Source organism: Staurois parvus, unplaced genomic scaffold, assembly GCF_062004578.1.
Source record: "Staurois parvus isolate SC_StPar_1 unplaced genomic scaffold, SC_StPar_1.0 ptg001270l, whole genome shotgun sequence".
In the NCBI taxonomy this organism is placed as follows: Eukaryota; Metazoa; Chordata; class Amphibia; order Anura; family Ranidae; genus Staurois; species Staurois parvus.
Window position 1 is genome coordinate 2,348,819 of NW_028319066.1, and position 25,656 is coordinate 2,374,474.

The 25,656-nt window shown below is 40.9% G+C and overlaps 1 protein-coding gene across 6 annotated transcripts in view; it reads left to right on the plus strand.

Moving 5' to 3' along the window:
- LRRC7 (leucine rich repeat containing 7) overlaps positions 1 to 25,656 on the plus strand; it is a 508,212-nt gene that overhangs the window by 416,562 nt on the left and 65,994 nt on the right. For 3 of the 6 annotated variants that reach the window (XM_089660761.1, XM_089660762.1, XM_089660765.1), the window contains 7 exons: positions 4,051 to 4,175; positions 10,811 to 11,014; positions 11,477 to 11,599; positions 14,400 to 14,511; positions 14,667 to 14,832; positions 15,849 to 17,511; positions 20,132 to 20,266. In XM_089660761.1, coding sequence (XP_089516887.1) covers positions 4,051 to 4,175; positions 10,811 to 11,014; positions 11,477 to 11,599; positions 14,400 to 14,511; positions 14,667 to 14,832; positions 15,849 to 17,511; positions 20,132 to 20,266 — 2,528 coding nt within the window. Of the gene's footprint in view, positions 1 to 4,050; positions 4,176 to 10,810; positions 11,015 to 11,476; positions 11,600 to 14,399; positions 14,512 to 14,666; positions 14,833 to 15,848; positions 17,512 to 19,911; positions 19,948 to 20,131; positions 20,267 to 25,656 lie in introns of all 6 variants that reach the window. The other 3 variants (XM_089660766.1, XM_089660763.1, XM_089660764.1) reach the window with 3 other exon arrangements.

Below are 25,656 nucleotides of genomic sequence, written 5' to 3' on the forward strand. Positions count from 1 at the left end.
GCATTCAGGTCCAACAGTGGCATTCCCCAGTGGCTAGATTCTTTGGGGTGAACCCCAGGTTGAATAGCTCACATATCTTTCGGGTTCTTAGGTGGAGATCTCCTCCATGGAACACGGCTGATGGACCTGCCACAAGGCTCTCAAACTCCTCCAGGGGAACATTGAGGAACCTCCTTCTTTCTTCAGGGCCTTTCTGGCTCCAGACCACTGTCCCATTTTTTATATCCACAGCAGCAGTGGGTCAGACCTAAAGATCCAATCAACAAAAAACCCGGGGAACTAAATTAAACCTAGCCCTCCTATCCAGGGCAGCACCTAACTAGCTAGCTCTAACCTGCTTATGCTCACATTCGTAGGTTTGCTGGATCCTAGGGTCATGCGACCTATTTTAGCACATGTGAGAATAGGACTGTCTCCATGAAGAGTGTGGGCGGTTGCACTCAATGCTCTTCAGGGTTTTCTGGAAATTCTTTCACTGCACCAAGTTGCGATGATCAGATCTGGTGAGCAACGGTTAAAAAGGATGATGCCCCAGGGTTAGGAGCTGTCCTGATTCTTCATGCTTCTTGCATGTTCTTATTGGCCCATAACCAGAGGCGGACTGACAACTCATGGGGCCCACAGGCAATAAAGGATCATGGGGCTCCTGTGTCCTTGCCCAAACTCAAAAAAGCCTATGAAAATGTACCAGAGTCATCTCATGGGGCCCCCTACTGACCCTGGGCCCTCGGGCAGTCCTGAGTTTCCAAAAGGTCAGTCTGCCCCTGCCCATAACTGTGATGGACAGCCTTACCATTAAAAGTGGTGAGTTGACTCTCAACACTACTTAGGAATTGTCAATATCGGCATGCTGCAGCAGTCCAGGATTCAGAGTACCGAAAAACCTGGGGGGAGTCATCTACAGATATGGTAAAAATGATGAGGCCCCAAAATGGAACCCATGTGTGGTGAGCAGAGGCATCCATTAAATAAAGGTAAATAAGGTTCTTCCAAGTAGATTTTGCAAGAAGGTCCATATTTATTGATTATAAAAACAGGTCAAAACACCATCAACACATTTTGTGGTTCTTTAGTGGCCACTTCGTATACTCTGGGCTGAAAGGATACACATAGATCACATCCATTAAAGTGTACTGTACACCTTTTCCTGACAAAGTGGTCACTAAAGAGTGACTAAACCTGCTGATAGTGTTTTAACCTATTTTTATGATCAACAAATACTGACCTTCCTGAAGAATCCACTTGGAGGCACCCTTTTATTTAGTAGGTGCCGCTGCTGACCCATTTTGGGGCCATATCCTTTTTACCATATCTATAGATGACTCCTCCAGTTTTTTCGGTGCTCTGAATCCTTGACTGCTGCAACTTACCAGTAGTGTTGAGCGTCAATATACGCCTCTCTGACCACTTTTATTGGTAAGGCTGACCATCATGGTTATGGGTGAGTAAGAACATAGAAGAAGCATGAGGGATCAGGACAGCTTGCAATCCTACCAGGAGGTGTCAGAAATGTTATGTTCCTGTAGCTGAGATTTGGGGGATGGAGGGGTTATCTAATGGTATGTGTAGACACCATTGTGTAGATTCTTGTATAGTAATGCCACAACCAAAAGTCCCCTTTGGTAGTATCAGCGTGTCTAATTTATTTACATCTGATCACCTGCAACCTCTTTAATGGTGACAACAGTGGACCATACCTTTGCAATGTGCATCAGCGCAACCACTTATTGCCCCCAGTTGCAAGACGTGAGAGGGTGACCAAAACAGTTGGGATACAGGGACAGAGCATTTTCATCCCATAAAAGGAACTACCTGAACAAGGACCTTCATGGCAGAATCAACAGGTATTATTTTCATGGAAGCTTAGATTAGAAATATTGATTTTAAAAATTATTTTTAAAATTACATTCACATGTTGCAGTTTAAATTGGCCATACATGGATCAAAATTTGGCCAGTTCAGACTGGACCAGCTGAATTTCAATCCATGTATGGGCAGGCTTGGTTGTACCGAGGTCGATTTACCGATCAATTTCTGTACAACCAACCTGTTGGAAAATGTCTGCACAATCAGTACTGCTGGCTATAGCTGGAAGCGCTGATCAGTGTATTCTAAAGGGGGGGAAGTCTTCCTTCCTTTGGAATACATTAGCTCAGCAGGAGTGATTCCTCCATCCACCTCAAATATGTGGTTGGGGGATCTGGTAATTTTTTTTTGTTTAACCTGCTGGTTGAATGAAAAAAAAATTACTAATGTATGGGCTGTCTTAGATAAGATTTTATATGAGGTTTACATAATAATATCCAAAGTAGCTTGCCAACCATACGCTCTTATAGGAGAATGAATGATCTGTGTACTCCTTCATGTTGTCACAAACAGGTTATGAAACAAAATAATTATAGTTCATAATCCGTAGAAGCAACGCAAGTCAGGTACAAAAAACATAATATTATAAAGGAAATAGGATAATAAAAATAAAATAATTATTACAATCCATTTAAAAGCAATGGGAAGCAGGTACCAAAAACATTATTTAAAAAAATTCTAATAAGCTCCTGTAATAATAAAATATATTAAAATGTGTTCAGAAACAATGCAAGACAGGTGCAAAAAATACTCTCCTCTGGACAATGTCTCTCAGCTTCTCGGATCTTTATTAAATCAAGTATGATAAAGACCCAAGTGATTAAATGTATCATCCAGAGGAGCATCTTTTTTGTATATGCCTTGCATTGTTTTTGAACAGATTTTGATAATTACCGTAGATTTTTTTTTATTTTCATTAGAATTTCTTATGATAATTATTTTTGTACCTGCCTTGCATTATTTGTGAATGTACTATTATTATTACTGTTATTATTATACAGGATTTATATAGCGCCAACAGTTTGCTCAGCGCTTTACAATATAAAGGGAGACAATACAGCAACAATACAGTTCAATACAAGAGGGATAGGAGCAGGGGCGGACTGACAACTCATGGGGCCTCCGGGCAATAGGGGATCATGGGGCCCCTGTGTCCTTGCCCACACTTAGAATACACCCAAAAAAGCCTATAAATGGTACCAGGCGCATTTCATGGTGCCCCCTACTGACCCCAGGCCCTTGGGCAGTGCCCGAGTGCTCGAATGGTCAGTCCGCCCCTGGATAGGAGCTTACAATCTAAGAGTATTATAATAATTTTATGATTTTTTATTTTTATTCTAATAATTTTTTTATAGTAATATGCTTGAGGTGATTGTAGCCGTATTAGTGCATTTGCGACAGAAACAATTGAGTACTGTCCGTGATACTTTTTTTATTTGCACTAACATACAATTTTGAGGACAAGCTTTCGGGGAATGTCCCCTTCTTCAGGTCTAAGCAGTACTGTTAGTACTGTAAGCTAGTACTGTAATACTGTGAGTACTGCTTAGACCTTGAAGAAAGGGACACTCCCTGAAAGCTTGTCCTCAGAATTGTATGTTAGTGCAAATAAAAAAAGTATCACAGACAGTACTCAATTGTTTTTATAGTAATATGTTTTTGATACTCCCTTGCGTTATTTTTGAATGTATTATAATTTATTTTTACATTTCTATTCTAATTTTTTTTTTATTAATAATGTTTTTGTACCTGCCTTCCTTTATTTTTGAATGGATTATCATAATTTTTTAAAATTGTTTCTTAAATATTATGTTTTGCACCTACCTTGCATTGTTTTTAAATAATTTTATTGTTTGTATGTTTGTTTGTTATTTTGTTTGTTTTTTTATACTCCACCTTTGCTGATCAACTTGTGGTTTTTAAAGTTGGGTTTACATACAGTAAAATGTCTACCACGCCAATCATGAGCTGTGAGCTTGGCAAAAATTGCAATTTTCAGCTGAGGCATAAACATATTTCTTAGAAAGCTGTGAAATCAAGTAATGTAGGAGGGGGGTTCTTGCTATTTTAGAATTCTTAACTGTATTTGCAAAGTGTGACAGAAGAAAATGTGTTTTTGTCAGCAGTGAATACATTGACCGTAGGGCTACATATGTAAGTGACAGTGTGGCCATTACATTTCAGATTTCCAGTCAGATAGTGATAGCTTTAACCCCACGCTCTGGGAGGAGCAGCGACAGCAAAGGATGACGGTGGCATTTGAGTTTGAAGACAAGAAGGAGGAGGAAGAGGGCCCTGGAAAAGTCAAGGTTGGTACAATGTTAACCTACTAATTATGAATCCATTCCTTCTACAGACCCCAAATTGTGCCTTTTTCAAACACTTTTGAAAAGCTCCACAGCCATTAGTCATGTTAGCAAGCAAGGATTCCTAACTAAAACTGGTTGGAAATATTCTGCCCTAGATAAGTCTGGTTTTTGCATGTTGCTGCACCTTAATATTATAATGTTTTACAGTTTTTTTTAAGTGGTTGTAAATCTCAGACATGAATAATGAACAAAGCATACCCCTCTGTAGTGTGTACTTGTCTCAGTTGAGAGCACTGTGTCATTTCTGCCTGCTGCCTCTTTCCTCTGCTTTCATGGATCACTTCTGACAAGTTTTGTTAGAAAAAAAAGTTGACAGGTGAGGGACCTCCAGCACACAGCCTGTGACTGACAACCTCAGCTTTGTTCCTGTGTGCTGTGTGGAGGGGGATGTGTCTCTTCCCTCCAATCAGCTCTCAGAGCTCTCCTCACTGAGCTCTGCAGTGTGTCATTTCAGCTCTCCGCCCCTTTTTTTCTGAACTCTCTGACAAGCTGTTTGTGTGGATGTAGAAAAGAGAACACTGCAGATAAAAAAGTACAACTTACGTAGGAGGATTTGTTTCCTCTGAGTATCACGTGAGGCCAGTCATTTATATACACTCTCTGACCATTTTATTAGGTACACCTGTTCAATTGCTTAGTAACACAAATTGCTAGTCAGCCAATCACATGGCAGCAACTCAATGCATTTAGGCATGTAGACGTGGTGAAGACGACTTGCTGAAGTTCAAACTGAGGATCAGAATGGGGAAGAAAGGAGATTTAAGTGACTTTGAAATTGGCATGGTTGTTTGTGCCAGACGGGCTGGTCTGAGTATTTCAAAAACTGCTGATTTACTGGGATTTTCACGCACAACCATCTCTAGGGTTTCCAGAGAATGATCGGAAAAAGAGAAAATATCCAGTGAGCGGCAGTTGTGTGAACGAAAATGCTTTGTTGATGTCAGAGGTCAGCAGGGAATGGAAAGACTGGTTTGAGATGTTAGAAAGGCAACAGTAACTCAAATAACCACTTGTTACAACCAAGGTATGCAGAATACCATCTCTGAACACACAACACGTTGAACTTTGAAACAGATGGGCTAGAGCAGCTGAAGACCACACCGGGCACCACTCCTGTCAGCAAATAACAGGAAATGGAGGCTACAATTTGCAAAGGCTTACCAAAATTGGACAATAGAAGATTGGAAAAACGTTGGCTGGTCTGAGGAGTCTCAGTTTTCAGTTGTGACATTCAGATTGTGGGGTCAGAATTTGGCATAAACAACATGAAAGCATGGATCCATCCTGCCTTATATCAATGGTTCAGGCTGGTGGTGTCATGGTGTGGTGGATCCATCCTGCCTTATATCAATGGTTCAGGCTGGTAGTGGTGGTGTCATGGTGTGGTGGATCCATCCTGCCTTGTATCAATGGTTGAGGCTGGTGGTGGTGGTGTAATGGTGTGGTGGATCCATCCTGCCTTGTATCAATGGTTCAGGCTGGTGATGGTGGTGTAATGATGTGGGGGAGATTTTCTTGGCACACTTTGGGCTCCAGTTGAGCATCGTTTAAACACCATGACCTACCTGAGTATTGTTGCTGGCCATGTCCATTCCTCTATGACTCCAGTGTCCCCATCTTCTGATGGCTCCTTCCAGCAGGATAATGCGCCGTGTCAAAAAGCTCAAATCATCTCCAACTGGTTTCTTGAACATGACAATGAGCTCACTGTACTCTAATGGCCTCTACAGTCACCAGATCTCCATCCAATAGAGTTCCTTTAGGATGTGGTGGAACGGGAGATTCGCATTATGGATGTGCAGACCACAAATCTGCAGCAACTGCGTGTTGCTATCATGTCAATATGGAACAAAATCTCTGAGGAATGTTTCCAACACCTTGTTGAATCTACGTCATGGAGAATGAAGGCAGTTCTGAAGGTTAAAGGGGGTCCAACCCGATACTAGCAAGGTGTACCTAATAAAGTGGCCGGTGAGAGTATGTACAGTAAGGATTTACAACCACTTTAATTTAAATATAATTTGCTATTATTTGTATTACAGTTACTAAACCCAAAACAGTACAATCAGTCTGTATATGCAGTAAATCATGCTTGTTATACTCACTGTGGAACCTAAGGGGTTAATGTTCCACATTGTGTAAAAAGGTGGTTTGATCCTGTCTTCTCTGATCCTCCCCTTTTTCTACTGTTACCAATCCATCTGCTGACAGAACAGAGCATTGGGGGGCTAGCTCCACATGCTCAGTTTGGGGTGTATTGCTAGGGAGTTTTGTTTTTATTGGGAGGGTTCATGTGATGAACACGGGACCAATCAGTGCTCTCCAGAGAGTCAGGGGTCATGCAGCCTTATAGGACAATCAGGGGGAGAATGAAAACTCCTCCTACAAGCTTTAACCAGTGCTCTGCTGGACACTGATAGAAGTCACAAGACTACTATATACTGCTGATGAGAAAAGGTATTTAGCAGTTTATATTTGCTAAAATATTTGCATTTCCATGTTCTGTGTACTGTGGGAGACCGGATATAGGGAATGCAGGGTCCAGGGTTTAGTAACACTTTCACTCCTTGTTTTACAAACATAGAGATAATACAGGGCGCTTCTAAAATACAACGTTTGTCTTCTAATACTTGACATTCTAGTGAGAATGCCCAGCACTAGATCTGTACCTACTGATTAATGCTGCAGACTGAAGATCCAGATGTTCACTATCTTTAATAAGGGATGGAAGGCGGGATGTCTGTTCTTTGAACCATTCTGTGGTGTGAGTGTAATCTGCTATCCCTGTCCCAACGAAAGGGGTCTGTGAATGGAGATTCAGATGGACATCACAAACTCCCTTTCTCAAATCACAGAATGCCTTCTATTCTTTAAAAAAGGATACAAGACGCTTTCTTAATAGAAGAGAAGCAGCAGCCACACGTTACAGTTTATTTTTCACAGTGGAAATGTTTGAAAAATGTTTTTTGTCCAGAGTTCACCTTTAAGGGCCCATTTACCCTTACCTATGTTGTTGTGGTAACACACGATAACACATTAGAAATGCAATGCAGTGCCATTGGTTTTAAATTGTACTTGTTAATGCGGTAACAGGAAACAACGCACCACACGCTGGTGCAGTCCCACTTGCTGCCGATCTTTATTGTCTTTGACAGCTCGATCACTGTGGTGGGGGCATGCACTGAACGCGCTCTCAGCACAGAATGCTCTGCTGCCCATGGATGCATATGTGCGTTGTGCGGGTATTAAAGTTCACGCTCTTTCCCGACACACATATGCATAGTTAGTCTGACTGAAAAAAGACAAAAGTCCATCCAGTTTAACCAGTTTTTAAAAAAAAGTTAGAATCCTATACCCACCATTGATCCAGAGGAAGGCAAACAAAACCAGCAAAGCATGATCTACTTGGCTCCTGCAGGGGGAAAAAATTCCTTCCTGATCCCCCGAGAGGCAATCGCATATTCCCTGGATCAACTTTACCTATAAATGTTATATCCAGTTATATTCTGTGTATCCAAGAAAGAATCCAGGATTTTCCTACAGCAATCCACTGAGCTGGCCAGAACCAACTCTTGAGGGAGTCTATTCCACATTTTCACAACTCTTACTGTGGAGAAACCTTTCCGTATTTGGAGATTAAATCTCTTTTCCTCCAGACGTAAAGAGTGCCCCCTTGTCCTCTGTGATGACCTCAGGGTGAATAACTACACCGAGTTCACTATATGAACCACTGATGTATTTATACATGGAGATCATATCCCCCCTTATGTATTATACATGGAGATCATATCCCCCCTTATGTATTATACATGGTGATCATATCCCCCCCTTATGTATTATACATGGAGATCATATCCCCCCTTATGTATTATACATGGTGATCATATCCCCCCCTTATGTATTATACATGGCGATCATATCCCCCTTATGTATTATACATGGAGATCATATCCCCCCTTATGTATTATACATGGAGATCATATCCCCCTTATGTATTATACATGGAGATCATATCCCCCTTATGTATTATACATGGAGATCATATCCCCCCTTATGTATTTTACATGGAGATCATATCCCCCCTTATGTATTATACATGGAGATCATATCCCCCTTATGTATTATACATGGAGATCATATCCCCCCTTATGTATTATACATGGAGATCATATCCCCCCTTATGTATTATACATGGAGATCATATCCCCCCTTATGTATTATACATGGAGATCATATCCCCCCTTATGTATTATACATGGAGATCATATCCCCCTTATGTATTATACATGGAGATCATATCCCCCTTATGTATTATACATGGTGATCATATTCCCCCTTATGTATTATACATGGAGATCATATCCCCCCTTATGTATTAAACATGGAGATCATATCCCCCCTTATGTATTATACATGGAGATCAGATCCCCCCCTTATGTATTATACATGGAGATCATATCCCCCCTTATGTATTATACATGGAGATCATATCCCCCCTTATGTATTATACATGGAGAGCATATCCCCCTTATGTATTATACATGGAGAGCATATCCCCCCTTATGTATTATACATGGAGATCATATCCCCCCTTATGTATTATACATGGAGATCATATCCCCCCTTATGTATTATACATGGATATCATATCCCCCTTATGTATTATAAATGGAGATCATATCCCCCCTTATGTATTATACATGGATATCATATCCCCCTTATGTATTATAAATGGAGATCATATCCCCCCTTATGTATTATACATTGAGGTCATATCCCCCTTATGTATTATACATGGTGATCATATCCCCCTTATGTATTATACATGGAGAGCATATCCCCCCTTATGTATTATACATTGAGATCATATCCCCCTTATGTATTATACATGGTGATCATATCCCCCCTTATGTATTATACATGGTGATCATATCCCCCCTTATGTATTATACATGGTGATCATATCCCCCCTTATGTATTATACATGGTGATCATATCCCCCCTTATGTATTATACATGGTAATCATATCCCCCCCTTAATCTCCTCTTCTCAGTAGAGAATAAATTCAGTTCCTCTAATCTTTCCTCATAGCTGATCTCCTCTATGCCTCTTATCAGTTTGGTTGCCCTTCTCTGTACTTTCTCCAGTTCCCCAATATTCTTTCTGTGAATTGGTGCCCAAAACTGAACTGCATATTCCAGATGAGGTCTTACTAATGATTTGTACCGGGGGAAATGATATCTCTCTCTGGAGTCTATATCTCTTTTAATACAAGAGAGGATTTTGCTCACTTTAGATCCCGCAGCTTGGTATTGCATGCCATTATTAAGCTTGTGATCTACCAGAACTCCCAGATCCTTCTCCACCATTGACCCCTCCCAGTTGTACCCCCCCCCCTAGTATGTATAATACATGCATATTCTTAGCCCCCAAGTGCAGAACCTTACATTTATCAACATTAAACCTCATTTGCCACATAGTCCCCCAATTACACAGAGCGAGAGGCAAAAGGTCAGCTCCACCTGAGACAGTTTTGGCTTGGATACATCCTCTCCTATAAGGCACCAATGCAGCAGGAATTGCTTTTATTTCTGTATACTACATTTTGAGCAATCCGCCAGGGATGCATGACACCATTATTTGGTTTTGCAGTGACCATGGCCAGCCAGTGGAATATCTTGTCATAGGTATTGCCTCAGGAAATAAAAGACCTCACGTGTTTGCAGCCAAGCAAAGCCACGGTATCAGTTTTAGCTAGAGTTGCCCTTTAATTCCTTAGGAGTCTCCTAGGCAACGCCATCCTCCCTGAATATTCACAGATGCTCGCTTTATTTAAATCTAGAATTAATTTTGTAACGTTGAGATATCTAATTGAACACTTCAAGTTAAATACTTCTTTTTTTTTTTCCTTCACTTATAACGAGACTCAACAAATTACACCGACCCGCTGAAACCTCGCTGTTTATGGAATCATTCTGTGATATAAATAGTCAGATAAGTCTTTTATGTAGCTGGGAAAACGAGAGCATATGTAAATTTTGGAATGAACAGAGTCTGTGTTCGTGTTAAGTACAGTAATTATAAGGACAAAAATGTTTCTGTTTGAAAATTAGCCACGTTCACGAGGAGTATACACAGGGGCGGACTGACAACTCATGGGGCCCCCGGGCAATAGGGGATCATGGGGCCCCTGTGTCCTTGCCCAAACTCAAAAAAGCCTATGAAAAAGGTACCAGGGGCATCTCATGGGGCCCCCTACTGACCCCGGGCCCTCCGGCAGTGCCCGAGTTTCCAAATGGTCAGTCCGCCCCTGAGTATACAGGATTGCAGCTATTGCATCACTTTTTTTCCCAAGAGTTTATTTTTAAAAGGAACAGTAATCTCAACATTCAATATACTCTTAGGGCCCTGTCACACAATGACTTCATAAAACTCACATTTCAACTATGCATTATTGAAATCATTTTAGACCCAAAGATTACTCAAAACCCATACGTATGCCATCTCCTGTCATATATAGGTTCACTAACAAGCTAAATAAAAAAAATTTAACTCTGTACTTCTTGCAATTCAGGTTGAGATCAATTTGAAGAGGTATCCAACTCCATATCCAGAAGATTTGAAGAATATGGTGAAGTCAGTCCAGAACATGGTTGGGAAAAGTCACAGCACCTCTCTGGAGAACTCTATTCCAACTCCCACACCAAGCGCTGAGCAGAACATCAAGGAAAAATATGAGCATAAGTGGCCGATGCCCACCAAGGAGATGAAACCTGAGGTGAAGGGACAGTTGCATTTAAAAGTTATCAAAGTTATCTCTGAGTCCTGACTGAGCTACCTTGGAAAATAGGCCTAGACTAAAGATGAATCCTCAGTTTTTTTTTGCAAGTTTAGATTATGCCGTGTCCCTCATGAGAGCTCCACCATCTATCATCCAAATACCAAAGTCTCTCCTGCCCAAAACAATTTTATAGTTGAATGACAAATAGGAAGGGAAAAGGATCAAGAGGAGTTGGAGCTTAACCTTAACTTGGCCAATGCTACAGGCACAGTCATGGCCTAGGATCCGGGAGGACACTCAGGGACACAGAAATCAGTCTGAAGACTAACACAGTTGCCTGCATTGATGGTACTTTAGAAGTCAGGTTTACTTTGACATAGGGCAGTAATAGTATGCAAATATAAAACTATTTACTTTTACAGTCTTCTCTTCTGTTCTAACACGATATTACATATTCAGGTGCCAAATAGGGAACACAAAGAATTCCAGAAGAGCCAAATGTCCGAATCAAGTAATATCCGCAGTTATTCTTTGGATGTCCCTAAGAGGAAGGAGAAAGAGGAGCATTCGGAAAGATCCGAGGTACCTGCCTTTTTATTTTAATTGTATGCAGCTCCAACATTTTTCCCCTTGCCTAGAGGTCCCTTAACAGCCACTTTGGCCTACTGTGGCTATAGTGACATGGTCATCGCGATTTTTGACAACTCAAGAGCCTTGGCAAGGAAGGAGGACCTGGTACACCCAAGAATGATAGCTGCTTAAACTTGTCGCATGTTTGCTTAAAAAGCAATTAAAAATTCGCACCAGTGTGTTAGAATGTGTCACAAGATTTTATCAGCCACATATGTATTTTCAAAGGGATGAATGTTGCCTTAGTGTAAATTTGCCTTTATTTGATGAAAGCCTGACACCAAACATAGGACAAGAGCAATCAGGATAAGTCGCTAAGCTGCTAGCTGCTGTTAGCTGAGCATTTAAAACTCAACTGTTTTGCTAGTTATCAGTGATTTATTAAAACACCATATTTGTTTGCCACCCCAAGGGAGATGCTTGGGCAAAAATATCTGTAGAATTTTGCTTTTGTGTTTGTATTAGCTGTAATCCTATCATCTGTAGAACATGATACGTTCATAATGTACACCATTGCCATTAACAATTTTAAAGCAGTGTGTTTGTATTACTTAACCCCTTTACATATCCATACACATGTCTCTAATTGTTTGCTATTATCATTGAAGTATGTAGATTAGGAGTAATGGGTAATCCTAATTGATACACTTTAATTTGCTCATTTGGGAAAGAGAAGGAACATGAAACGTCCAAAATCTGCAATGGCAGATTTTTCTGTTCACCAAGGTAAAAACGCTTTAATGTGAACCTGTGTCCATTTCCATATTCTGAATATAATGATAATAACCCACGCTAAATGAGACACAAATAGTGAAACAGCAGCTGTCAAAAAAATGCAGGCAACATACAATGAAAATATAAAAACAGTGTGCAGCTCTAGTTCGCCCCACATATACATAAAACATAGAATAAAAACTATATAATCAAATAAAGTCCTCAAAATAAGTCCATGGTGTGTGACTAAAAATGATATAAAACCCATATCCGTGGGAAGATACTGTGCCACAAAAGAGAGAAAAAGATCCTCCACCGACCAACACTCACAGTCATACATAGGGTATATTTGAAGGCAAGAAGCCTAGAACAGGTCTTCTCCAACAGAGTTTTTCCATTGCTACTCACTCGATGGCATAAATGCAGTATAGAGCCACAAGGATAATCAAAAGGTCCCAATTGTATATATGTAAAGAGAACAAGACCTCTTCATAGTGTAGTATTTTTTAAAATTGAGTAGCAGTGGAAAAACTCTGATGGAGAAGACTTGTTCTGGACTATATGCCCCATATATGCTGTTTTGACCGCATGACTTGTGGTCTTTTTTTCTGGTAATTGGCTGTGAGTGTTGGCGATAGAGGATCTCCTTCTCTCTTTTGTGGCACAGTATCTTCCCATGGATATGGGTTTTATATAATTTTTAGTCGCACACCATGGACTTATTTTGAGGACTTTATTTGATTATATATTTTTTATTACATGTTTTATGTGTACGTGGGGTGAACTAGCTCTGCACACAGTTTTTATAGTTACATATTCTGAATAAACAGTAAATGGGCTTTAAATAATAATGTGTTGGCTGGCCTTTGTAGCTGTATGCACTGTGAAGCAATTCATATGCAAAATTCTTCATGTCCTTCTCTTAGCATCTCAGCTCCCCTTGCTTCTCCCTCCCAGAGCTCCTGCCCTGTAATCATGGTAAAGCAGCTTTTCTCAACCTTTTGACCCTAGAGGAACCGCTGAAATAATTTTCAGGTCTCAGGGAACTCTTACTAAAATCAGTTCATTAGGGTTATCAGGGAAATGCCCCTTACATTAGTATTCATTAGGAAGAATGACACCCTTATAGATAAATATAGATAAATAAAAGACCATTGGTGTCATGTTGCTGGTTCTGCCAAATAGCATTGGACTTGGAACTAGACACCATCAAATGGGAGGTCAATCAGCACCAGCTCATGGAGCTTCTAGCAACCTTTGAAGTTCACAGAACACTGATTGAGAATAGCTATATTAGAGATTGCTGAGATGCTGAGTCTCTTCTAGGAGGAGCTGAGCTGCAAGACACTGATGCGAGGGGGAGTAGCTGTGAACATTTAGTGATGAATTACTCCACAGTACCCTTAGCTACTAAGGACTTGTTTTAAAGCTCATTTGCAACTGGTTAAGAATATGAGAATATTTAAATGTCGATAACTTTGCAACAGTTCTAATTTAAAATATACCTACCATAGTGTAGTGAATATTGTTCTTAAAATAAAGAAGGTGGACTCTGTCCCTTAATGGCAGATCCCATATGCAGGTTGGCAGATTGTGCTGGACCAAGACATAACGTATTACGAAATCCCAAATTTTCCAGCTGCCTTTAGAGGTTGAAGGAAGATATTCCAATAGAGACACCTGTTCTAATGACAGCTGTCTAAGGGGGGATTGCCACTCATATTCTAGAGACTTCTTCTCACATCCTGTTGTCTCTCTAACAGGAAGTGAAGGAAAATCTTCCCAATGGAAAACAATAACAAAAAACATTTGTTATTTTTTTAACCATTCCATTCTTTAGCCAAAGCTAAAAAAGTTTGGGATTTTGTTTAGCCGGGTTTAGTAAATGAGTAGAAAATGTATGGTACGTAGTTGGTACACTGGAAGGGTTGAGCTGCAGTGGGAGCAGCTAATGACCTTTTAGTTTTGACCCCTGTTTTTAGATGAACAATATAGTTGTGCAGGAAAGGAGCACCAACACAGATCTTTGTCCTTTCAGGAGCCCTTTGGACATCGCCCAGCAGAAATGCGGATGGCTGAACTCCGTCCATCATTAATCGAGACGCCTCTGTACCCTCCAAAACTTGTTCTTCTGGGAAAAGATAAAAAAGGTTGGACTGTCATATTTTCTTTATTATAGTTTTTGATCTTATGGTTCCTCATAAGTTAACAATCAAAATGTCCTCAAAGGCAACAGAAGCTAGTGGAGAAAATTTTAATTGTACAAATGGATGATTCTGTTTAAGAGTGTGTTTAACCTCCACAGAATCTACAGATGAGTCAGAGATGGATAAACACCATCACAACAGCGTGTCTTCGGGGACATATTCTGATTACTCGCCTTCCCAGGCATCATCCGGATCCTCCAATGCTCGCGTCAAAGTGCAGATATCTGCTAAGGAGGCAGTGAACAGTTCATTGTGGGGTAACAGGTCTGTTCAATCGCTATATTTCATCACTAACGTCTGCAAACTGAACACAGAAAACGTAGACATAGGCACTGAAATCTGAAGTGTATATCAAGTCAACTTTCTTTTTTGATAGATTATGGAGGAATTTGAATCTGTTTTTCATTTCTGCTTGTGTCCCTGCTGGAGAGTATCACCTTCTTTGAAACATTTAGGGGATGGCATACCTACCTATTCAGAATAATTCAAGTGATACTAAACATACAGTGTTTAATTGCCATTAGCCGTTCTATTTATTTATAAAGATCAGGCCACTGTATTTATAGCAAAAAAAACAGCCCCCCTTTGGGTGATCAATGTACATTGCAGGAATTTTAACAAACTTTGTTTACAGATTCCTACCTGTTTCTGCTATGATGAAATAGTTGTATGTTTCACTAGACTGACTGCAGACTGATCGGGCCCGGTTCATTATAATCAGCTAGTTCGCTTTAAATGTTCTGGGGAGAAAAGTTGCAGTGTCTTCATCCTTTAAGAAGTATTTAACCCTTAGGGAGTATCTTATAAAAAATTTAATTTCTGTTGCAAAGGATGCCTAAAATCTGACTCACATCTTAGTGCAGACTTGATAGCTATCTCCACTCCCCAGTTTGATGCCATAGCTCAAATTGGTTTTCATGTGGTCGAGTGTAACATATTACCGATTATATGGTTTATGATTTATTTTCATAGAAACTGGAGGGTGTTCAAACTCAGTATTAACCCCTTCACTCACTCTTTTAGTATTCATCAATGGAAAAAGTGCATTTGGAAGCTTCTTACATTTGTCCTGCCAGGATCTTGGTGGATGATTTCTTGTAGAGATGCCCAAACAATGTAAGCCATAGAAGCTCAAGCCCTCAGCTGTTAAAGCAAAATTTCCAGAATAGAATTTAGTTTGATTTACACTTTTATACTTTATTTCATTCACACTATAAACCAAAGAATCATTTTTGTTCCTTGAAACTTACGATTTAACATTTTTTTCCCCTATTCCCCAGGCTAACTCAGTCCTTCCCGCAGCAGATTGAATCTAAGCCATTACTGAGTCAGCGGGAAACAGCACCAATTGGCAATCTGCAGCAACGCAATGACCGGCAGAACCTCAATGACTCGTTCACCGAGAATTGGAACAACAGTTCACATTATGATAACACTGGATTTGTAGCTGAGGAAAACACAGTGGACAGTTCAGGAGCCAATCCAATGCTGAATTCAAAATCAAGGAGTACATCCGCTCATGGGAGACGGCCGTTAATCAGGCAAGATCGGATTGTTGGCATTCCTTTGGAGCTGGAGCAGCCGACGCAAAGAAACCCACAAGAACCTGATGTATCTCCTAGTAACCCTTGGCAAAACTGGACCAGAACTCCTAGTCCATTTGAAGACAGAACAGCTTTTCCATCTAAACTTGAAAGCACCCCTGTAAACAGTCCATTGCCAGAGAGGAAAGAACATAAGCCACAGTCCTTAGAGAACCCAAGCACATTCTCTGCAACTCCACCGTGGGAATTCCACGATACAGGTTCCAATCGGAACATGGCAAATGTATTTTCGCATGGCCATTGTCGTCCGGAATCTGCCAAAAACACCATATCGGTCAGCAAGAGTACAGAACGTCTCTCACCATTAATGAAGGACTTGAAGACAGGCAGGTTTAAAAAGTCTCAGAGTATAGATGAAATAGATATTGGTGCATTCAAAGTCTACAATATACCTTTGCAAAACTATGATCCAAGAAACATAATGCAAGGAAGCCATGACAGACCAGATTTGGGGATGATGCAGGAGCACAGTATGTCTAGAAGTCAGTCTGTGCCAATGCTTGATGATGAATTATTGGGTTATGGAACCAGCAGAGGACAGCAACAAAAACCTGTTGCAAAAAAAGTGTATCAGTTTGACCAAAGTTTTAACCCGCAGGGTGCAGTTGAAGTTAAACAGGAAAAGAGAGTACCTCCTCCTTTCTCATATAATCCTGACTACTCATCACAGCAAACAAAAACCATGGTAAAAGATTTGATTAGTCCAAGAGCCTATAGGGGATACCCACCAATGGAACAGATGTTCTCCTTTTCTCAACCCTCAGTCAATGAAAATTCCATTCCACCTCAGTTTACTCAAACTCAAAGTTCAAGGCCAGGGTTTTTGAAAAGAGCAGATTCCTTGGCAAGTGCCAATGAAATGTCTATGTATAGGAGAGTGAGTGAGCCTCATGAACTTCCGCAGACAGATCGGTACGGTAGAGCACCCTTCCTTGGGGCTATTGAACGGCAAAGCAGCATGTCAGTTGCTGAATCCCAGTTTCTGAAAAGGAATGGTCGGTACGATGATGACCATACTTCATATCCAGAGATGAAACCTCAAGGAAGCAGTTATCAAGTGAAAACTTTGACGCAAAGGAGGCCATTGTCTGCTAGAAGTTACAGCACAGAGACTTATGGAACTGCTCAAACGCGACCTGTATCTGCAAGGCCAACAATGGCAGCTCTTCTGGAAAAGATACCATCTGATTACAATTTGGTGAACTATGGTGACAAGTCAACAGACAATGAAATCAAAGCACGGCAGAACCAGGGGAAGGTAGACGACAGCTGTAACAAAATGCCACCAGACTGGAGACAACAGCTGCTTAGACACATAGAAGCTAGAAGATTGGACAGGGTATGTTTACATATTTTTATATGATTATCATTTTTTTCCTTGCAGCAACAGAAGTTCATGGATTGGATTTATCATGTTGCTTTAAGGAGATCAATTATTCATCAGAACATGCAGAATTATGTATCTAGCTTTTGTTTACCCTAGTCACCCCAACTTATGAAAATGGCAGGGCCAAATATGTGATCTTCTGCCCTTTAAAGGGGCTGTTGTCTCCTAAAGTAGGTTTTAATAGTTGAAAATAATTTAATATGATCAGTCAGGTACATCAGTTTTTCAATAAATATAGATAAGTGAGGTCACTGTAGGACCTTTTTATGCCCATGGTGCTGTTAAACAAAGAGTTTTTTTGTAGTGACATCCAAAGCGAGGTGATGTAGTCATGTCCAGTTTTAGTGGAAAGTTTGCTTGGGAGGCTCACACGGGATCTTGGGCTTAGGAATGCAGTTTGTGATCAATTCAGCTAATTAAAGCACAGAATATGCAGATTCATTGGGTTTAAACTGTCCAAGTGCCCCCCCCCCCCCCCCAGGTCTGCTGTAGCAATAGTGATATGAGACTGAAGATGTAACAGGAGATTATCAATATTAAGAGACACTTCAGCTCACAGTCCTACAATACATCTGCTAATTTCTCTTGATTTGGTAAACTTAGACAAGTCTACTTTTGACCTTTAGCAAAACAAACTACCTCCTGCACTCGAGGTGGATGTTCCAGTAATGGAGGACCTTAGTTCTTTGACAACTTGAAGCTAGGCAAGACTTTGCAGCCCTCTGAGGACTGGGGAAGCCTAAAAAGACAACTGGAAAAACAGAAACAGAAGGCTCACCAACCTTGCTCAATATTTTTAATGAAGAAATTAAACAGCTGTTCAACCACAAACAGCACATGATATCAAGCTCATCAATATCAACAGTGAACTGCACACTCCACTGCGCCAATCCCAGTGTAGAGAAGACACTTCCAATTGCTTACATGTTTCGAGGGTAGTACCCTCCTCTTCAGAGCTTGATGAGCTTGATATCATGTGCTGTTTGTGATTACACATCTGTTTCATTTCTTCAATAAAAAAAATTATTTAAGACAATGCACAAGGCTGATGCACCCTCTGTTTTTACGTTTGGCCTCTGTTTTGATGGTGCAAATGATGTAAGGGAGTTGATTTACTAAAGGCAAATGGGTTGTTCACTTTGCAAGAGAAGTTGCACTTTGCAGGGGAATTTGCCCCAATGCTTAGTGAATGCGGGAAGATTTCATTGTGCAAAGAATACCCAATCCCAAAAATGCAAAAAAACAGCAAATTTGCATGCACATGTTTGAATGTTGAAAGACAGCAAAGCTTCAGCTCATTTAATAACCTCCTTGTATAGTGCAACTTCCCTTACAAAGTGAACAATTTATGTACCTTTAATAAATCAACTCCAATGTCTCTTACCTATTGTTTTGTGATTACTTGCATCTGGTTTTTGGAGGTTTAGCTTGTCTGTCAGCAGGAAGGTGTTGAGGTTTCTCAACTGCACAATGCAAACAACATCCATGGGACAACTTTTGTTTGTTTCAAAAACATCTTAGCAATACGAAAGAGGAATCTGCAGATTCACAAAACACAAAACCCTTTGGATGTCTTGTAGTTTTGATGCACGAGTGGTTTCTGTTCTCTTTGCTGCCTTTGAGGAACACAAGGATATTAACAATCTGGCCCTGGTGAATTTTATTTTTTCATGGTTACTGCTGTTCTGCTGATAGATTTGTGATTATGTTTTCATTTGCAGTGCATTGATATTCAGCTAGATAGCAAACGCTTTATCCCAATCAGTCCCATAGATTAGTTCCAATTTTTCAGGGATTTCATTTTAAACATAGCATTGTGTTCTTAAAATGGAAGGCATAGGTCATCACATGCCATCATCATAATCCTCCCCAAAAAACAGGGAGTTTCTCTTTTAAAGTATAACTAAAGGCAAAACTTATTTTGAACCCAAAAAAGTTTGGGCTTTAGTTACACTTTAACTCATGGAACTGCTGAGGAGGTGAATGTGCAGTTTGATTGGCCCGGTGCTTGTGATATAATGCCGGGAGTCAGGTGGGTCGTCAGGCACCGGTTTGCTCAACATCAAACCTGCCTTTAAGTTCATCATTCATGGACCTTCACCTTGGTTGTTATTTATGCTGGGCCACTGCCTCTGTAGAATAATTTAACACAATAAAAGTATAAAATAATAATTTAATATAATATTAAATGTATAATATAATAATAAAAGTATAATATAATAAAAGTATAATAATTTTGTAACAAAGTATCTTCTCTATCCTGAACTGTTCCACCATTGGCTCCAACTTTTCCTGTCTGTACGATTTCAGTAATGCCAGAATACACTAAACCCAGCCTCATGGTTTTTGCAGGCAGTTAAGCAGAATGGATCTCTCTATGTCAGTTCTGTAAGTGTATTGGTCTTTCTGTATAATGTATCTGTGTACAATATGCTTTGTCTGCAAGCCCAAGACCCAGAATGTGCTTCACAGTGTATCTCTGTGGGCTTTCTTTTGTTATGTTTGTTCATATTTCCCCGTCAGTTCAGCATGTATGTTCATACCTTGTCATCACATTGTCTCCTCCATTCAGAATGCCGCTTATAAGCACAACACTATTAACCTTGGCATGCTGCACTCAGGATCGCTCGCGGGCATGCATGGTGGCAAAAGCATGAGTTATACTATGCATCCGTCTGCTCACTACCAAGACATACCTCTCTACAATGTAAGTATGTGGGCCCCGGCCGCAGGACACTCAGATAACTCCTGTTGTTTTATGTGTTCCCTCTTCTTAAAGGATCAGTCCATTTTGTTAGGTGGATGCTGGTGGCTACTTCTTGAATCTCTCAGAGACTTCAGCCCTAAAATTTCCCCCAAGCATGTTGTAGCCCTGCCGTGGTCACAAGGCTGTAGCATAGCCAATTATTAATTTATTCTGCATTTTGGAGAATCCATCTATGGGGGGGCAACATTAATGTTCATCCTTGATTGGCTATGGTAGAGAAACTGCAAATTATGCTGGGGGGGGGGTTCACCATGCAGGGCAAATATAGGAATCCAGCGTGTGATTCAACTTGCTAGTAACCATAATATAAATAAATAATACTGAAATATCCATTTGGAGGGGGATTTACTCATTAAAAATTGGTATAGCCAAAACCGATATTTCAGAATCAAGTGGATATTGGCCAGTTAATTCAGCCATAGGATTCTTATACAACTCGGAGACCCCAGTAGTGAGATACCTGCATCTGAGTTCCAAGTTCTAGCCTTCTTCCATGAGCATTATGTGAGGCTCTTAAAATGGTTGTAAACCTCTGAAATGAAAAATGAACAAAAGATATTCATCCTATAGTGCATATTTGTCTCAATCTTTAGCACATAGCATGGTTCCTTTCTGCTCTGTTACTCCTCTGCTATCTGCATGAGTCACTTCTGGCAGTCTATGCCAATGGTCTCCAAACTGTAGCCTGTGAATTGAATGCCACCCTTTTGCTTGCCTTTACCCATCCCTTGAGGCATCATTCCGTCCACTTATATCAATGATAAGGCACCATTCCTCCCACAGACACCAATGATGGGGCACCTTCCCTCCCACAGACACTAATGATGGGACACAATTCCTCCCACAGGCACCAATGATGGGGCACCATTCCTCCCACAGACACCAATGATGGGGCACCTTCCCTCCCACAGACACTAATGATGGGACACAATTCCTCCCACAGGCACCAATGATGGGGCATCATTCCACCCAGAGACACTAATGATGGGGCACAATTCCTCCGACAGACACCAGTGATGGGCCATTCTGCCAACAGACACCAATGGTGGGGCACTCTTCCTCCCACTGATACCAATGATGAAGCATCATTCCCCCCACAGACATCAATGATGGGGCACCTTTCTTCCCACAGATACTAATGAAGAGGCACTATTCCCCCCACTGACACCAATGATAGAGCACTATTCCTTTTACTGACATCAACAATGGGGCACCATTTCTCCCACAAACACCAATGATGGGGCACTACTCCTCTAAATACCATCAATAGAGCAAACTTTCTCCTGCTGATACCAACAATGGGGCACCATTCCTTCCTCTAAAACCAATTAGATGGCACTGTTTACTTCCACTGATGCCAAGGTATTTTCTAATCCCACTGGCCATAGTCAGGCCCCCCTAAAGCCTGAAGGACAGTTAACGGGTCCTTTGTTTAAAAGGTTTGGAGACTCCTGGTCTCCTGCCAACACTAGAAATTCCAAGACACAGGCCAAACCCTCCAGCACGCAACAGGTAATTAATAGACTCAGCTGTGCATATTTCCCTATGAGACTATGTAGAGGGGGTATGCCCTTTCCCTCTACTCAGGTCTCAGATTACACTCAGCTCTCTGCTCTATGCTGTGCAGTGTGTGACATCAGATCCCCAACCTCTGCCTTCTGAAGCTCAGAAATACTGTGTAAATGCTGAGCCTTGATTTGCTCTATATAAGAGAGGGCTGCCGATAAACAGGTACAACGTATGTAGGAGGCTTTGTTTCATCTCTGTGTATCACCTGAGGCCAGTCACTTCACTCGGTATATGTAAGGGTTTACAACCACTTTAATCTCAAGACTCCATTCTCCTTTAATTGATTTTATAATTAGTTTGCCAGGACCTTCATTTTAGATGTCTTATCTCTGGTTTCCTGAGAGGTACAAGAAGCCAGTTACTCCCATTGATTCACCAAGACTAAAATGATGTGTTTTGGGTGGACTGACCGTTCAATAAATGTATTGTGTGTTTCTGTATTGTTTTCTAACTTCCTTCCAGAGCAGCATAATTATGTAGAATTCAAACTTTGCCTGTAGCTACGTGTTAATCAAAGGCAATTTCTAGTGTGCTGTGTCCTTTCACTCCACAAGGCTTTCTGAGAATTAGTGTCCAGCCACGTGGAAGCTCTTCCTGCAGGCCATCAGGACAAACCAGGACTTCCATTAGCTGGACCCAAGACATATTTCTTTATTAGTTTCGGGCCAGTGGCAGTCATTAGAAAATACAGAAAGATAGCCTACATGACATACATTGTGTTTGTGTCTGTAGATAATGGATATTTAGAGAATAAATACTAAATAGAGATAGATAGATAGATAGATAGATAGATAGATAGATAGATAGATAGATAGATAGATAGATACAGATAGATAGATACAGATAGATAGATACAGATAGATAGATACAGATAGATACTTCTATAGTTACAGTATAAATAGTTATTCACTATCTTTGTATAGTTATTATACAAAGATAGATAAATACAGTAGATAGATAGATAGATAGATAGATAGATAGATAGATAGATAGATATAGATCAATAGGTACAGATAGATAGATAGATACCTACCAATAGATAGATAGATATAGATCAATAGGTACAGATAGATAGATAGATAGATAGATTGATAGATAGATATAGATCAATAGGTACAGATAGATAGATACCTACCGATAGATAGATAGATAGATAGATAGATAGATAGATAGATAGATATAGATCAATAGGTACAGATAGATAGAAAATAGATATTAAACAGACAGATACTAGATATACAATATGTATGTGGGTGGGTGAAATAACAGAACTATTGAAGTCATTGAGAAACAGTTCACAGGAAGCCCAGCAGAAGGAAGCCCAACCAGGACCACTCCCAGATGCCAACAGCATGTAGAGGAGCAGGTTTCAGTCGAACTGACAGCATCTGTCTGAAGGGGCGGAATGCAACATGGCCGTGCCTATCCCAAATGGGAAAATGTCCAAGGAGAGTGACAGATCCCTAAGTTTTCCCTACTGCTAATACTGTCCCTGACAGATGGGTGACCTGTCCCTACACTACCCACACACTAGAATGCGTGCCAAACTCAGGAGCCAGGATCCTAAATAGACCCTGCCACACCCAAGATGGCCACCAGAGTCACATGGGCGGCCAGCATCCAACTGAATCACTGCCCCAGTGACCCTGTAAACCATAAAGGAACCATGTTTGTCTTGATTTCCTCTCCCTCTGCAATGCTGCTGTGGATGAAACAGACTGCGCTTGCCTACATATACTGTATTTAACCTATCCCTATATAGCCTCTATGTTCTGGTTTTCTGTACAGCTGTGTATTTATTTTCCATACACCAGTATACTGTGTTTTGGATGTCCCCTGCCTCCCTGGTTCTCTCTATTTACTGTATATTCCGTACCCTAATATATATTGTGTTCCTGATGTCCCTGGCCTCCTCAGTTCTGTGTATTTATATTCCATACACCAATATATTGTGTTCCGGATGTTCCTGGCCTCCCTGGTTCTGTGTATTTCATTCCATACACCAGTATAGATCATGTTCTGGATGTCCCTGGTTCAGTGGATGGCCTCCTCTTGTTTGGGTCCCGTGCTTCTCTCTGTTCCAGTGGTTTGCCTGTCTCTTTGTGATGCATTCTGATAAAACATAAGAAACACCACAAACCTGTCTGCCCTCCTGCCTCAATAATCAGCGCTCTGCAGTGCCTTCAGCCAATCAGGAAGATTTAAATGTTATTTTCATAACAATAGACCCATTGGATGTTAACAACACAGACAGTTGCTATTTTGGAAGCCCGATTTTCAGATTTGCCTCCTTCATTCGTATGTTTCAGGCAAGTAGCAGCATTTAATAAATATGTAGAGCTGACATGCTGTACTGTATATTTATATCTGGATCACCAACTAAATTGACGTAGTTACTTCCAAAAATAACAAAAAAAATGAATACATATCTTTAGAGATTAAATCTAGGCATACAGCTAAATACATGGATAAAATTCATGTATGGAAGCTGTTTATATGCCAAAATAATTGTATATGTGTTCATCCAGTCCTATAATTTACACAGCCTTGCCACACAGAACATCCCTGTCTAGCAGGTGATGGGAACTGATATTTTACTGCTGCAGTTTCATTTTTGCGTACCGGTCTCTACCGGTCTTTGCTTGTACCCTGATAGATGACACAAGATGAGATAAAACATCATACATTCCAGCTGTTCTAGATTTGTCGGGACAGTCCCTTATCTTGACACTCTCGCTGATGCTGTGTCCTGTGCTATGTCTTGGGATCACAGCATCAACCTCATAAGAGTTACTGTACATCCACAGTAACCCAGTAGGAAATTTATTGTGGGTATGGGGCCGCGAGTGTCCGCGTATTTAGAGGGCCTGGACAAGACCAACCCTTAAGGTGGCCTTGATGTGAAGTGAGGTCCCCAAAAAGAGTCACGGTCTTAGCAGGACCAGCAAGTAAAATAGACATGTTGGGAGGTCTCTACATATTTAGAGGTAGTTTCTGGGCAGGACATCCTGTAAAATGGCCATGATGCGAGGTCCCCACATATTCAGAGGAAGTTTCAGGGCTGGACAACCCATAAAATGGCCATGATGAGAGGTCCTCACATATTTAGAGGAAGTTTCAGGGCTGGACAACCCATAAAATGGCCATGATGAGAGGTCCTCACATATGTAGAGGTAGTTTCAGGCAGAACAACCCTTAAAATGGCAATGATGGGAGTTCCTCACATATTTAGAGGCATTTTCTGGCATAGCAGTCCATAAAGTGGCAATAATGGGAGGTCCCCACATATTTAGAGGCATTTTCTGGGTTGGACAACCCATAAAATGACCATGATGAGAGGTCCTCACATATTTAGAGGCAGTTTCAGGCAGAAAAACCCTTAAAATGGCCATGATGGGAGGTCCCCACGTATTTGGAGGTAGTTTCTGGGCAGGACAACCTATAATGTGACGTGATGGAAAGCCCCCACATATTTGGAGGCACGTTCTGGGCATGATTTGGGCATTACAAAGCGAAACAAAAACGAGAAGCGCACAAACCTTGCGCATTACCTCGGTAAACAAAAATGTATTAATAAGAAAGGTACTCGCTTTGTAGTGTTGGTCGGGCTTCCCCAGCCTTGTTTGGAGCTGCACAACCTTTGATGCACTGGTGGTCGCTTTTTTCCAGTTCTGGTTCCATCTATTTGCCACCCGCCTGGGTCCTAGAGCGCAGAAGAAATCGTGTTTGGTCTCATTATTTGGGCAGGCCCATCTGGAAAG